Raw genomic sequence first — 16,734 nt, 5'->3', positions numbered from 1 at the left:
GGCAATTGCTGTATTTTTATGTACTGTAATTTTTTTTTCTGTTTTGTAGGTTTCGGTAGAAAGGATGTTGTGGAGCATTTGCTGCAGACCGGAGCGAATGTTCACGCTAGAGATGATGGAGGCCTTATTCCACTACACAATGCCTGTTCGTTTGGACATGCAGAGGTTGTGACCCTTCTGCTTTGCCAAGGTGCAGACCCCAATGCAAGAGACAATTGGAACTATACCCCTCTACATGAAGCAGCAATTAAAGGAAAGATAGACGTTTGCATAGGTGAGTTTTTGTGTTATTAAATCGTTGCTTTTTCATGTGCACTATCGGCATACCATTTCAAGATAAAATTAAAAGCAGAACTCCAGCCTCACAATTTTCTGTGCCAGCTGCATCTGGTGCTTGGTTAAAAAAAAAAAAAACTGTGCTGCTTTTTTAAAATTTTCTCCTCCTTCCTCTGTGTGATTCCATATAAGCACTTTATTTTAGATTAGAAAGAGTTTGCGAAACAGTCTGCACTTTCCTTGTGCACACTGAATTTTAGGACTCTTCTGCGGTGGTTGATATGTTACTCAGACTAGTGTCTGTGCAGTGTGATCCAATATACAACCACATGTAATTGCTTCTTATTTTATATGGATGAGTAAGAGTTCCCTGTAGGAGTCCGCCCTCTTCCCTGTGCACACTATATCCTAGACTCCAGGGAATTCCTCTGTAGATGTGCACTGTAACTTTCTGTGACAAACTGTGTGAATGCAGTGTATCTCTGTGAGTACAACTGACTTTCCATTTTCCTTATTTTATGCGGTAATGGTATGTGCTGTATTATTCACTTATACATGAGCAGTAAAGTGTATGGAATCTAAAATGCAAACAAAGGTGAAACATCTGGTTTGCCGTCTTGTACTGTTCACATTTTAGGCTGGTTCACACATACAGCTATCCTGCTGCCCCTCTGAAAAGCAATGTGTGGTGGATCATATTTGGAGGGTGTTTTACAGGCAGTGTAGAAGCGATAGGTCTTCTTACAACCTGCTTTAAACCTCCTAATGCTGACCCAGTGCATTGACCAACTAATACACCACACCCTCCCCACCTCCCCTGGTCACCGCTGCACATGCCTCCATGGATGATTAGCTTTCACTGCCCGTGCAGCTGTCTGAAGCATACCAGGATAGATCGGAACAGTTCTGATTGGGCAGTGCTTGTGTGTGACATCTTTGACCTTAGGAGGTTATGTGATGTGAACTGGTGAGTGCTCTGGAGTAGTCTTTGCTAGTACCCTCTCCTTGTTTATAGCGAGGGTATACCATGTACGTGTCAGCAGGCCATATCTCGGTCGATGGGGGGTGAGGGGTCTCAAGTGTCTTCTTTAGGTAGGAAGTAACCCAGGCGCAGCCCTACCATGAAGTGTATCTCCTGGGGGTCAGTATGTTTCATGTGGCTCTGATTCTCTCCATCTGGCTCTGACTCCCATCTATCTGGTATCTCCGCTACCTCCAGGGCACCTTCATTCAAAAGTTTCCAGTTTCGCCCTCCTCCTAATCTCTAAAATACCATATTATTCTTTGTGACTTTAACATCCCTGTTAATGTTAACAGCCTGGCTGCATCTCAACTTCACTTCATCTTTTGACCTAACACAATGGGCACACACTTCCTCTCACTCCGATGGTAACACCCATGACCTTATATTTTCCCATCTTTGCAGTCCTGGCAACCTCCAAGCATCAAATGATTACGTGTACATTTGCCATTTAACCCTTTGTTTTTGTATTCTGCTACTGACCTGCACTTTGACAAAATCTGACCCCTGTCCAGTCCTAACCTTGCCACCTCTGTCTACAACAGTTCACTCTCATCCTTATTAAATGCACTTGCTCCCCTAACTACACTCAGAATCAGAACCCTACTGTTGCAACCTTGGCAAACTGACAACAAAAAATCTCACGAGACGTAGCTGTGCTCTTGAGCGACTGTAGTGTAAAGCGAAATCCCTGTAGGACTTCACCCTATAAAATTCTGTCCTCATAAGCTAAGATTCCTGCCATCCAGTCCTTGATGGCTCTTCTCTACCTTTTTAACTCTCTCTACTTTACCCCCCACTGCTTCCACCCACTAACTCAGTCACTTTCCAAAAGATTGCCATTCACTTAAATCAAGATTGATGCAATTCATGAGGACATCTCCACTGTACAGATATCTTCCCCACGTAACATACCCTGTCTAACAGCACTTTTAATACTTTCCTCTTTTGACCTGGCTGCTACTGAAGTGGTTACCAAACTTCTCTTGTCTCCTCTCCCCCATGCTTGTCTCCAGGATTTCTCCAGAGCCTTTTTCTTCCTCTAGAACTCTCTACCTCAATCTGTTCTGCTATCTCTTACTCTAGCCACCTTCAAGCAATCCTTGAAAACTCATCTCTTCAGGGAAGCCTATCCTGCCTCCAACCGTGGTACAGTGGCACAGTGATGTAGTGGTTAGCACTCTCGCCTAGCAGTAAGATGGGTCGCTGGTTCGAATCCCAACCACGACACTACTTGCCTGGAGTTTGCATGTTCTTCCTGTGCCTGCGTGTGTTTCCTCCGGCTACTCCGGTTTCCTTCCACACTCAAAAGACCTGCAGGTAGGTTAATTGGCTTCTGTCCAAAATTGACCCTAGTATATGAATGGGGACCTTGGATCGTGGGCTCCTTGAGGGTAGGGACCAATGTGAGTGTGCTATGTACAAGGATAGGGACAATTGTAGACACTCACTCAGGTTGAACTGGATGGACTGGTGTCTTTATTCAACCTTAGTAACTATGTAACTATGTAACAACTGAACTATTAATTCTTCCATCAGCTCATCCCCCACAGTTATTAATTTATTGTACCATTTGCCCCACCCTTAGATTGTAAGCTCTTATGAGCAGGGCCGTTGTAACCTTCTTGTATTTTATTGTATTGTAACGGTACGGTCTCCTTTTTATTGTAAAGCGCTGTGCAAAATGTCAGCACCATATAAATCCTGTATAATAGTAATAATTTGCTGCACTGCCATTTGGCCTATCTTCTTCGTGCAGAGTATTCCAAAGGTACTTGCACCACCTCTTGCCCTCTTGAGAACTCGGAGCATTCAGATAATAGGGTACTGGATGACCTCCTTCTGAGGGATTCATCTCCCCTTCAGCTGTCTAAATGTGTCTAAAGGACTATTCAGATTCTTCAGGCATTTGGCTAGGTTATTGGCTTTCAAAGGTCTGCTCTCCAGCCTTCCCTTCGCCTAGAATACTCAGTCCTCATGCTGGACACAGCCCAGGCCAAGTCTTTCTTCCAGAGACATAATTCTCTCTCTAAGATCACAAGCTTGGATCTTAAGATCAGAGACAACCATCAATGAGATTCTCTGATAGTTGTGGGCCTCACAGTAGCCCTATTCTTCGACACCATACCCTTTGCTCAATTTTTTTCGAGGCCTGCTAGTGCGTCTTGTTGGCCTGAAATAAACATCCTCCTCTTGATCTCCCTATGCACCTCTTCTGCCAAGCAAAGAATTTCCTTCTTTTGTTGGATTTCCAATCCAGCCTTGACAATGGGAAATAATTTCTATCACACCCATGGAGGGTGATGACTATGGATGCCAGCATCATAGGCTTGGGAGCAGTGTTCTGATCCCTTGAAGGTCAGGGAACATGGGTACCCAAGAAAGCAAAGCTCCCTATCAACATGTTGGAACTCAGGCAATAGATTCAGCATTGAATTTATAGACCCCCCACTTCTTCAGGGTAACCTGATGAGTAGTCGGACAATGCCACAGCTGTGTCCTATATCAACCACCAAGGGCGTACCAGGAGTCAATCAACCTTAATGGAAGTAAGACTTATCATTTCATGGGCAGAGAAACCGTGCCCAGTCCTTTCTGCTGTTCACATCATGGGAGTGGAAAATTGGAAGGCAGATTACCTACAATATATAGTGATAAGAGTGGGGCTGGGCCACACATCAATCCCAAAAAATACTCAAAAATTACCAGTGATCCAAACATATTTATGTGTATATATAATACCACACGTGTAATAAATTCAGCGGCCACTCTTTGAAAACATCACATGATGAAAAGGACGTAGGGCGGGGCAAGGACGCTGATGACATTGCGTATGCCAGCTCACACTTGTGGTCTAAAACAAGCCCGGAGGTGAACAGCTAAAAACCGCTGAGCGTGTTACTCCCCAGTGCCGGGCAGGCACTTTTCAAATGTGAATGGAGTACAGATATCTTTTAACAAGCCTGTTAGAAATGTTTACACTATGGGAGCCTCCTTCCTTTTTTTTATCTTCTCCATGACATCCTGTGATCCGTGAAAGGATAATATAATAGTAACAGATGATCGTTTGGAGATATTGTGGTATTCCAGCTGATCTATAATTTCACCAGTATATCGATCTGGTAAATCCATTTTTCTGAGAGCGGTGAAGGATTCACACAATGGTGGAGCATTCAATGCACTTAAACATAAACAAAGGCTTTTCTTTTCACAAGTTGTTTTTATGATTTTGCTCTAAAGGGTTAAATGCGCCCGCAAAGCGCCGCTGCTGAAGTGCTTCACAGGCGCTTCGGCATCGGTGCCCATTCATTTCAATGGGCAGGGGCGGTGGAGGAGCAGTGTATACACCATTCCAAAGATGCTGCTTACAGGACTTTTTCTAATGTCCTGCAAGCACACCGCTCCAGTGTGAAAGCACTCGGGCTTTCATACTGGGGCTGCAGGGGCGGCATTTTTCAGGCGCTTTACAGGCGCTATTTTTTGCCCATTAGCAACTGAAAAAATGTCTCCAGTATGAAAAGTGGATAAGAGTAATGAGTCCTTTGTCCCAACATCTTCTCTCTCCTATGTCTGAAATGGGGTACTCCCATATGTGGAAATCTTGTCTCCCAGATGCAACAACAAGTTACCCCTGATTGTAGCCAGGACCCTCTAGCACTGGTATAATTCCTTGAATCACATTCCAGTTCATATATTCCTTCCCTCCATGGTTGCTCTGCAAAAAGAGTAAGAGAAGAAACAAGTGATTCTCATTGCTCCAGACTGACCCAGGAGAACCTGGTACACAGACATACTCAAACTTCTAAGAGACAATCCCTGACCTCTTCCAAATACCTTTGGGATGAATTGGAGCGGAGACTGCAAGCCTGACCTCCTGAAAGTTCTTATGGAAGAATGGTCAAACATTCCCATAGACATTGGAAAAAAGGAAAAAACTGCGCTATGATAAAAATATTATACTAATCGTCCACAATGGAACTTTAAACAGCTGTGGCTTGACTGTATTACATAATTACAGAAAAAAAACACATGAAAAATTGAGTAAGCTGCGCTAAATCATAAACCCACATAAAATTCAATGAAGTAGAAAACATTAGACAAAATTTCAATAATAATGTGCAAAATTAGGCCTATTACCCCCAATCCTAAAGAATAAGGGTTATAGGATAATTGATCACAGTGAACAACGAAGAGAGAAAAAAGAAAAGCAAAAAAATATATAAAACAAAATAGTGAACACCCAATGTGTAATTATATAGACATTTAAATTCCAACAGAGTCCAATATAGATGAAATCGTCAAATCTGTGTAGCAAGTGCTTGATCCACCACCATACAGCCAAAATTACTCCTTACCAGAATTTCATGACCCCCCCACTACAGAGGGTCACCAACAGCATGTAACAATAGATATCTCCCACTTCAGAAGGGTCTCAGCTGTTCTCCTCCCTCCACCGATATCATGACCAGGTTGTCAAACAAGTATCTTTAGTTATCTCCCATATATTGGGTCATATGTGCCAATTACATGCAAAAGAAATGAAGCTCCAATAGTGTAAAACCTTTTAATATAACTCAAATATAAAAACAAAAATGCACTTGCAAAGCACAAAGGAAAGATCAGCCTTAAGTCCGATGCGCCGGCCGGACGCAAACGGACAAACTCGTCATTCCTGGGTACAATTCCTTCGTAAGGGGTGACGTCAGCGCATCGCTCATCCCTACGTGTTTCGCAAAAAATTGCGTCATCCAGGGGCACCATTCCCATAGACACACTCCTAAACCTTATCTACAGCCTTCCCAGAAGAATTGAAGCTGTAATAGCTGCAAAGGGTGGGCCAACTCAATATTGAACCCTACGGACTAAGACTGTGTTTATATGTATGTGTATATAATATATAGCTTTTTTTCTCAGAGAAGGGGTTCTCCCTCCTAGGTCATGCTCCTAGAACTGCCCCTTTAGAGAACAGGGAAACCGAGTACATCAGAGGAAGCCGCAGCGCAGTCCAGTCCAGCAAAGAGACAGCCGCAGCCCAGTACATCAAAGAGACAGCCGCAGCCCAGTACATCAAAGAGACAGCCGCAGCCCAGTACATCAAAGAGACAGCCCCAGCCCCGTCCAGCAAAGAGACAGCCCCAGCCCCGTCCAGCAAAGAGACAGCCCCAGCCCCGTCCAGCAAAGAGACAGCCCCAGCCCCGTCCAGCAAAGAGACAGCCCCAGCCCCGTCCAGCAAAGAGACAGCCCCAGCCCCGTCCAGCAAAGAGACAGCCCCAGCCCCGTCCAGCAAAGAGACAGGCCCAGCCCCGTCCAGCAAAGAGACAGGCCCAGCCCCGTCCAGCAAAGAGACAGGCCCAGCCCCGTCCAGCAAAGAGACAGCCCCAGCCCCGTCCAGCAAAGAGACAGCCCCAGCCCCGTCCAGCAAAGAGACAGGCCCAGCCCCGTCCAGCAAAGAGACAGGCCCAGCCCCGTCCAGCAAAGAGACAGGCCCAGCCCCGTCCAGCAAAGAGACAGGCCCAGCCCCGTCCAGCAAAGAGACAGGCCCAGCCCCGTCCAGCAAAGAGACAGGCCCAGCCCCGTCCAGCAAAGAGACAGGCCCAGCCCCGTCCAGCAAAGAGACAGGCCCAGCCCCGTCCAGCAAAGAGACAGGCCCAGCCCCGTCCAGCAAAGAGACAGGCCCAGCCCCGTCCAGCAAAGAGACAGGCCCAGCCCCGTCCAGCAAAGAGACAGGCCCAGCCCCGTCCAGCAAAGAGACAGGCCCAGCCCCGTCCAGCAAAGAGACAGGCCCAGCCCCGTCCAGCAAAGAGACCACCCAGCCCATGTCGCAGCACAATCCCATTCAACAGCATTTTGCTCACAACAGTAACAGACCAGTCCAGTTTACATGAGGCTAGTGAGGAGTAGGAGGGAACGACTGGCTACCTACCACTATCCACGATCACTCGATAAGATACCGTGATACACGGTGCCAAACCGATCTCCGGACAGGACTGAGAGGCGAGGGAGAACGGCGGAGTAAAGATCTCTCAGCTATCACAAGCTGCAGACATTCGATTCCTCAGGGCAGTGGCAGCACGCTACATAGGAGGAGGAGGAGCCAGGGCTATACACAGAATACGGGAGGAGTGCTCTGCCAGAGGTTCCCCAGTGTTTGATCCCTCCTCCGGCAGCAGGGCAGGGCACAGACTATACAATTAGGAGGTGAGGAAGGAATGCTCTGGCAAACGTGGCAGAACGGCGTTCCGGGGCGCTCTGCCAGAAAAAAAGCCCTGTGTGTGTGTGCCCAATTCGTCTGAACACCATAGCTTTACAGCCTTGAGCGCTTTGCATAAAAGAGAAAAAAAAAAACTTCTTCCTATTCGTGTTCTTTAGAGAGAAAAACAGGTATAAACAAGCCAGTTATTGAGACTTTGAACACCTACCTCAAAATCCATTTGGTGGTGCATACAGGGTATTGTAGTTCTACAACTGCTGGGTATATTGAGAGTTGGCTGTGGAGATCGAGACATATATCGATCAGAGTAAGTATTCTCCTGATGCCTTTTGATTAGATTTACTTTAGAGCAGAACATTGTTTATGCTATCATCATGTAAAAGAATAGAATTTTCACTTTTTGTTGCTATTGAATATCACATAAGAATTCATTACTTTAGTAGGTATATCTTCTAAAGATAAGCTGATACAGATATGTTGCTTTTGCATTTTCCTCTTCCCATCCACCTTTATTTTCTATGTGTTCATCTGAAAAGCAGGATCAAAATTAATCCCCCCCCCAAATATTACGCTACATATAATCTCCCTAAATCATTTAATGTTTGAGATGCAATTTCCTAGTGGGGGTTGTGACTATCCTTGATCTGGCAATTTAGAAAGATAATCTTGAATAATGATGCACATTGCTACAGCTTTCTACTCTTCCACTCTACAAGCAAACAGGAGTAGCTTTGGAAATACGGCATAATGAAATTAATTTTAATTAAGAAATATAACAAAACTTGTGTTAATAGAATCTTACTTGCCGGAAACAATATCTTTTCAGGTAAGATGATCCCCCTTTTTCTTTTTTGGCTAAAGGGAATGTTTCTTTTACTCAGAGCTGGGTGAATCCAGGGAGGCAAGTAGCCAACCCACCCCAAAAATACAGCTGTCCTCTAGTTGTTTGGAACTGTTTCCATTTACAGTTAGTGACAATGCAAGGTTTAGTGCATGGGCAATAATATAAGATAGTTTAAATCTGGTTTCAGATCTGTTTGAGCTGTGCTTCGTCCATCCACGCAGTTTGATGTGAATGCATGGAATCTGCCTGTAAATCTCATCCCACACACCTGTAGTATAGGACTGATACCACCTGCTGCCCCTTTTATGGGACTGACCCCTGAATTATACCTGAATCTATTTATATCAACTTTATCTATGTTCTTTTTATTTTATTTTTTCACTCAATGTGATTTTAGTGTTCTAGCAGAAATATAAAACGGCTCTTTAGATGTAGCACTGATATACAGTGTTCATGGTTGGTAATATACATGGTCTAATTTTTGATCTTCTGAATCAGTTCTCCAAAGGTTTTGTTGCATACATTTGTTTTAATTTGTTTACTGTTATGTTTGAAGCAGCAATGCTGAAATTGCAGGGCTTGATTTTTATGTTCATTTTTCTTTTTTAATGTTTTTTTAGAAATTAAGGCTAACAGTAAGGTCATTGGTTATATAAAAGCCCCTTTTTCATCAGATTAGGCGACCCGTCAGAATATATAACTGAAGTGACATTCCGTCGCCGCCATCTTGCTACAGCCGCTCTCGTCCACAGTAAGGACACACTGAGAAGGGGGCAAGCAGATATCTTGTTACACCCACCCGAGTTTTGCATTTCACACTTATTTTTAACAGTAAAACAAAACTTATAAAGTGAAATACAGCATTTAGAAATAAGTTGGACTGTTTAGATGGTGGTGGGGGTTGGTGTTACACTGTAGTCATAAAGGGGTGGACATGGTCAGTAACAATACTCAGGTAGGCTGTGGCATTTAAACGATGCTCATTTGGTACTAAGTGGCCCAAACTGTGCCAAGAATATATCCCTCACACCATTACACCACCACCACCACCAGCCTGAACCATTGATGCAAGACTGGATGGATCCATGCTTTCAATTTCTTCACTCCAAATTCTGACCCTACCATCTGAATGTCGCAGCTGAAATCAATGTTTTTCCGATCCTCTATTGTCCAATTTTGGTGAGCCTGTAGCCTCAGCCTCAGTTTCCTGTTCTTAGCTGACAGTGGAGTGTGGTATTCTGCTGATGTAGCCCAACTGCTTCAAGGTTCAATGTTTTGTGCATTCGGAAATGGTAATCTGTATACCTTGATTGTAACGAGTGGTTATTTGAGTCACTGTTGACTCTAATTTTCTTCAACACAACTCCCACTGACTGGATATTTTCTCTTTTTCGGAACATTCGCTGTAAACCCTATAGATGGTTGTGCGTGAAAATCCCAGTAGATCAGCAGTTTTTGAAATACTCAGTCCAGCCTTTCTGGCATCAACCACCATGCCTCGTTCAAAGACACTTAAATTCCCCATTCTCATGCTTGGTTTGACTTCAGCAAGTTGTCTTCATGATGTCTAGATGTATAAATGCATTGAATTGCTGCCATGTGATTGGCTGATTAGCAATTTGTGTTACCAAGCAGTTGAACTGGTGTACCTAATAAAGGGGACGGTGAGTGTATATAAGCATATAAAGGGCCCTTAATTACACTGGATTCGCACATGTGCTGTGGGAATTCCAGCTCCATTTTCTCAGTGGAGAGAAAAGGCAGCTGTTTAGCAATTCCTCTCTGTTGTATATGCAGATCAGCTGAGCAGGAAGAGGGGGAGGTGTAGTGAGGAAGTGAAGAGAATTTTTGTTCACAACGGAACGCATCTGTGAATCAGATGCGTTCCCATAGAAGATTATGTGCCTGCAATTCGCACCCCAATGCCCAGAAAGCACACATGTTTTTGGGCTATGCACATATGTGAACCAGTCTCATTCAAATGAACAAATTTTAAAATGTTCTGCGAATTGGATGCAGTGTTTTATGTAATTTTTTTTGCAAACAATTTAGAACTGGTAAGTCATTATAGAATTTAAGTTTTGGATACATCTTACTGTGCAGGTGGGTGTATGCAATGTTTTAGGAGGTGTAGACATGTCACTGGAGAAGTGATCGAGGGGGTGTACATCTCACCTAGGTTGCTACACAGTGTGAGATGGTAAATCCAGGATGGATCAGTTTCTCAGCAGCGATATGCTGCTGAGTTGTTATTTAATTTTGCCGGGCCTGGGTTTATATGGAATGGCAGGTAGGTTTGGTAGAGGGACCTGTCATTCCACATCCCCCGATCCAGTTCTGGGTTTGGGATCAGGTGAGCTTTGATCCTAATTAGCCTGGGAAGCTAAAGGCTCTGCGAGGCCTGCAGGTGATTGCTCTGAGCCAGGGAATGAACAATCTGTGTGTTGAAGGAAGCTGCAAGCACAGCCACTGCTGGAGCTAAAACTCACCCTGCGACATCCAGGCGAAAGACGCTGTGTTTGTAAGTGTCAGATAGGTGAGCAGAACCTGTTAGTAAGCGCCCAGCCGGGCTAGGTCTTTTATTTTTGTTGTACTTAAAAGCACGGTGTTGCTGTATACTTTTGTTTGCTGGACTGTTTGTACCACGAATAAACGCCAAGATCTGCTTTATAAATTCCAAGTCTGCTGTGAACTGTGTCCAAACACACCCTACCCCGGGAAGATCCCTTACAGAGGATACCCACTAACAAGATTCTATGCAGAATTGCAGATAGGGATTTAGGTACACCTGTGATCATTCCCTGGAAAGATGGGTGTTTTTTTTTTTTTGTTTTTTTTTATGTGCATGAATATGAATGAATATGCAAAGAAGAAAAATGTGAACGCCAAGCATGAAAAATTTCTTACCAGCCAAAAATAAAATAAATCCACAATCATAAACTATTTTGGCTGCCCTGATTGCACCCTTGATTTTCCTAATACATTCTTTGTAGTTTTGGAATGATGATTGTGACCCTTCAGTATTCAGTCATATCTTTAGGCGACAACCTTTTCTCATTTAATGTCTTTTCGCCTTATTATTTAGATGCCCAAGTTTAACTTTTGTTTATATTTGTTGTTCAGTGGAATACACTGATGAATGCTTTTGTTGAAGATGTCCTGAAAACGCTCATATGTCTCTTCAGTGTTTATTGCAAGAATTTGATTCCAATTAGTCTCATGTAACATTGTGTAGCTCAGCTTGGTATAGTTTGCTGTTTTAAAACGAAGTTTACTTATCCTTCATCCCCCCCATACCTCTCCCTTTACTATAATTTACAGAAAAGGTAATTGCTCTCTGATCACTGTTTCCTAAGTTATCCCTTACTTACATTTGCAATAAGCTCCTTTGTTTGTAATTAGTAGGTCCATCTGAGCATTATCTCTAGTTGGGACTTCCACTATTTGACACATCAAATTGTTCTGCATTATGTTCAAGAAAAGGCGACTCTTTGGGTAGACAGCACTGCACACTTAACAATCAGTATTAGGATAGTTGAAGTCCCCCATGATTATACCATTGCCCTGCCTCCCCACTACCTTTTAACTGTGAAACAAGATGGGTGTCTTCCTTCCCAAAATGTGAAAGTCCTCCGTGTGTATCGGAAGTTCTAGTTCTTTTATTTTATCAACCAGGCTTCTGCCAGTATTTTATACCGGCTTGCTCTTATCTTGGTCCTTGATACTTTATTACCATATCCATGTCCTCCTCCAAAACACATTAGCCACTTCAGCCCCGGACCATTTTGCTGGCTTAAGACCAGACCACTTTTTGCGATTCGGCACTGCGTCGCTTTAATTGACAATTGCGCGGTCGTGCGACGTGGCTCCCAAACAAAATTGACGTCCTTTTTTTCCCACAAATAGAGCTTTCTTTTGGTGGTATTTGATCACCCCTGCGTTTTTTTATTTTTTGCGCTATAAACAAAAATAGAGCAACCATTTTGAAAAAAACGCATTATTTTTTTACTTTTTGTTATAATAAATATCCCCCAAAAATATATAAAAAAAACATTTTTTACCCTCAGTTTAGGCCCATACGTATTCTTCTACATATTTTTGGTAAAAAAAACCCGCAATAAGTGATTATTGATTGGTTTGCGCAAAAGTAATAGTGTTTACAAAATAGGGGATAGTTTTATGGCATTTTTATTTTTCTTCTTTTTTTTTTTTACTAGTAATGACGGCGATCATCGATTTTTATTGCGACTGCTACATTATGGTGGACACATCGGACATTTTTGACACATTTTTGGGACCATTGTTATTTATACAGCAATCACTGCTATACAAATGCAGTGATTCCTGTGTAAATGACACTGGCAGTGAAGGGGTTAACCAGTGGGTGGCAGTGTAGGGGTTAGGTGTTCCTAGGGGTGTGTAACTAACTGTGGGGGGCTGGGCTTTGTTTCAGTGAACAATCACATGGAGCAGAGATCAGCGTCACTTGTTGCTAGGCAGAACGGGGAGATGCTGTTTACAACGGCATCTACTCGTTCAGCCGCCCCGTGAGATGATCACGGGTATGCCCGCGGCGATCTAGTCTGCAGGACTTGCGACCAGACTCACGGGGGTCCCGACCGGCATGCTCGCAGTGGCAGGGGGTGGCATTGAAAACTGGACGTACCTATACGCCAGTATGCCTGCCCGTGCCATTCTGCCGACGTACATTGGTGTGCGCCGGTTGGGAAGTGGTTAAAGCGGTTTGGTACCTAAAAATTAAACTTCATATTATTAAAATCACAAGATGGAATACTTACCTAAATGAACCCTGAAAAAAAAAAATATTCTTTACTTACCTTTTATTTCAGATGTTTCTGCTGACTTCCTGGTTGTCCTCCCGTGGGAGTAGGCGTGGTTATCGTCCTCGCAATGGTCCCTGGGAAATTTCCCAAGAATCCATGGGGGACAATGAAATTGCGAAATCTCGTGAGATTTCGTTAGGATGCCGGTCACGTGACGAGGGCGTGTCCGAATTTGCCATTTTTAAAGTGGGCAGGCAGCTGTATCTGCCATTACCACCATTGCACACTGAGCATGTGCGAGATGGAGTGGAGCATGCTGGGAGCCGAGCGTCATCGATATACAGGAAGTAAATGCCTGTGGGCTTCAGACGCCCACACTTAAAATGGAAAATGCCAGAGCACTTTTTTTAAAGTCATCCCGAGGAAAAGAATCGTCGCGCCGGGGGTCAAAAAAACGCCGGACGTGGATGCTAAGCGAAGGTAGCAGTCGCCCACCTGTAACACAGGTAAGAAAAAAAAAAAAAAAGAGCGGAATCCCGCTTTAAAGGGTTTTCTCTCCATTTTGTGGATTTGGTATACACTGTTTGAGTTATCCTCAGCTGCATCTCTGCTTTGGCAGTCCAATGCTCCTATTTTGCGGGAACTGGCGCTGTAATCACGCGAGTCCCCGCATCGTACAAGTGTGAACCTAAGCTTAGTGCTGCTTGGGCTTCTGGCGCTGTTTCTCAGATTTGCAAGGCTGCCATCTAGTCTTACTGTGAAAGTCCAGGCACCTCCCCTTCGCTCTTATGATTCTCTTCTACTGTTGCTTGCTAACAAAACTGAGACGTGTTGTTAGTGGGATGGGGTTATACGGAGATGTTCCTCCAGCTTTGTTTGCCAATGTCCAGTGTTCTGAAGGTAGCTGCATAACATAAAATGTACTCTAGTAAAAGGATACTGCAGTAAGTCAAAAATTATGTTATCTTAATAGTACAGGAAACAGACTGATTATTCATAGGCTGAACCCCCCATTGTGTGGGAATGGCCTGTAAAGTTACTTCGGGCACCAGATCCTGCTTGAGTGCTCACCTTGACACTTAGTGCAATGCTTGTAGTTAGCTGCAGAGTGCCATACAGGTCCAGGACCATGGTCTATTCCTATGGTTTGCAGACCCTGAAGACCGCTGCTGAGATATGCCCACCATAATAGAAGAAGCTTGAACCCATACAAGGGCCAGCAACCTGGAATGTTAACACAGGTTTGTCCTGGTTTTGGACCATTACTGAGCCCTAAAGGATAACTCCACTTTCATGGGAGTTAAAAATTAGCAAAAAAAAATAATATAGCGTATACAATTGCAAACCAAGTTGTATTGTATTTGAATGTTTTTAAAAATTACCTTTCCTTTTCACTCTGCAGCGCTGTAATTTTCTGTAAAAATGCAATAGTGCTACCTGGAGGCATTTTGTACAAAGATGGTGTACAGGATGCCCTGTGAACATTAAAATTTTTGTTAGAGTGATTGACTTACGGATTTTCCCAAATGTCTGCACTAAGATACAAATTGGATTTTGATCATCCCTTGCAACAAAAATTTAATTTTTGGTAATAGACTTCCTAAAGGGAAATCTCGTCTAAAGGGATGCAGATGCTACCAATTTTCTCCTTAGAGCACTGCAGGTGCAACAGCTGATTGATAATTATAAAACCGCTCCCATACTTCTACACCATCATTCTCATCCTTTATCGATGACGTCTACAATAGATCAATTAAAAACATATCTAACATATCTAAAATAAGTCAACACCTATCCCCTGTGGGGGGATGCTGCATGTGGCTGCTGGCTGTGTCCTGAGTTCTGTTTCTCATGTCCCTGGAGATGCCTGTGAGGCTGCGCCTGTGTCCCTTGCAGCGCTGATCACTGCCATTTGTTCAGCTCTGTTCCTCATGGTTTCAGCATCAGTAGCCATCTTAAGTGTGGGCAAGGGAAAGCATGCTCTCCTGGGCCTTCAGGTGGCCATTTTCCCTGTGTTTTGTCCTTGTACTGGACGCCAGCGGCCATTTTTTAGAAGCCAGAATGCGTTTTTCAGCTTTCTCTAGAAGTCTGCATGCGAGACTTGGGTCTCATGGTGACCTCCTTCGAGGCAGTACCATATGCCCAGTTCCACACCAGAGCTTTGTGGAAGGAGATTTTCATGAAGTGGGACAAATCTCCATTGTCCCTGGATCGACAGGTCCAGGTGAGCCAGTTGGTCAGAGACTCCCTGATCTGGTGGCTGAGGTCCATGGTGCTTCAGTTCGGGAAGTCGTTCCTACCTCCGAAATGGACGGTGATCACAACGGACGCCAGTCTATCCGGCTGGGGTGGAGTGATGGGGGTTCAGTCGGCTCAGGGCCCTTGGTCGAGGGAGGAATCCAAGTTGCCGATCAATCTGCTTGAACTAAGGGCGATCAGGCTATGCCTCTCCACATGGTCGATGAGACTGCAAGGGAGTCCGATCAGGATCCAGTCAGACAACGCCATGTCAATCACCAAGGAGGAGCAAGAAACTCAGCCGTCGCACGGGAGGTCGCTCACATACTTCGGTGGGCAGAGCAACATGTACCTGCCCTGTCGGCCATTTACATCCTGGGAGTGGAGAACTGGCAGGCGGACTACCTAAGTCGCCAGATGCTGGACCCTGGAGAATGGGCGTTGCATCCGAAGGTATTCGAGCTACTGTGCCTGCGATGGGGCACACCAGACATGGATCTTCTGGCCTCCTGTCTCAATCGGAAGGTGCCGAGATTCGTGTCCAAGACAAGATATCCGTGGGCAGACGCGTCAGATGCATTGGTGGCTCCGTGGGATCAGTACCAGCTGATCTATGCCTTTCCTCCACTAAAACTGTTACCACATCTTCTTCGCAGAGTGGAAGTCGAGGGGATCCCAGTAATTCTGGTTGCCCCAGATTGGCCTCAGCGTCCTTGGTATGCAGACCCAGTGCGCCTGGTGGCAGACGCTCCCTGACGACTGCCGTTGCGAGAGGACTTTCTGTCTCAAGGTCCGATTCTCCATCCTGCTTTACCATCGCTGGCTTTAAAGACCTGGCTATTGGGAGCCAGTTGTTGAGGAACCGGGGTCTGTCGGACTCTGTGATCCCTATTATGCTGAGAGCACAAAAATCTTCTCAGAAGATATATCATCGTACCTGGAAGGCCTACATCTCCATGTGTGAGGAGAAAGGATGGCATCCGCGCTCCTTTTCTATATCCAGGATCCTGCTGTTTCTCCAGCAAGGGGTGGACCAGAAATTGGCATTAAGCACCATTAAAGGACAAATAACAGCTTTGGCTGTCTTTTTTCAATGACCTTTGGCATCTCACTAGTGAGTACGTTTGTTCAGGGGGTGCGACATGTAGTCCCTCCGGTGCGTCCACCGTTATCCCCATGGGATCTGAACCTGGTGTTATCGGCGCTTCAAAAAAACGCAGTTTGAAACGATCAAGGAGATTGCCCTGTTGACTCTTTCCCAGAAAGTGGTATTTCTTTTTGATCAAAACGGATTTTATTAACACACAGAATCATACACAGGTCATCACATAAATCACAAAAAGAAATACATAGTCAAACA

General features: G+C 44.5%; 1 protein-coding gene across 2 annotated transcripts in view; it reads left to right on the top strand.

Moving 5' to 3' along the window:
- The window catches only part of TNKS (tankyrase), a 315,565-nt gene that overhangs the window by 34,062 nt on the left and 264,769 nt on the right, over nt 1-16,734 (top strand). For both annotated transcript variants that reach the window (XM_077476246.1, XM_077476244.1), the window contains exon 2: nt 50-274. In XM_077476246.1, coding sequence (XP_077332372.1) covers nt 50-274 — 225 coding nt within the window. The remainder of the gene's footprint in view (nt 1-49; nt 275-16,734) is intronic.

This window comes from Lithobates pipiens, unplaced genomic scaffold, assembly GCF_037356315.1.
Source record: "Lithobates pipiens isolate NorthernLeopardFrog02 unplaced genomic scaffold, aLitPip1_a1.2 Scaffold_13, whole genome shotgun sequence".
Taxonomy (NCBI): domain Eukaryota; kingdom Metazoa; phylum Chordata; class Amphibia; order Anura; family Ranidae; genus Lithobates; species Lithobates pipiens.
The sequence above is the reverse complement of the archived record's forward strand: the minus strand, read 5'-3'. Positions and strand labels throughout refer to the sequence as shown.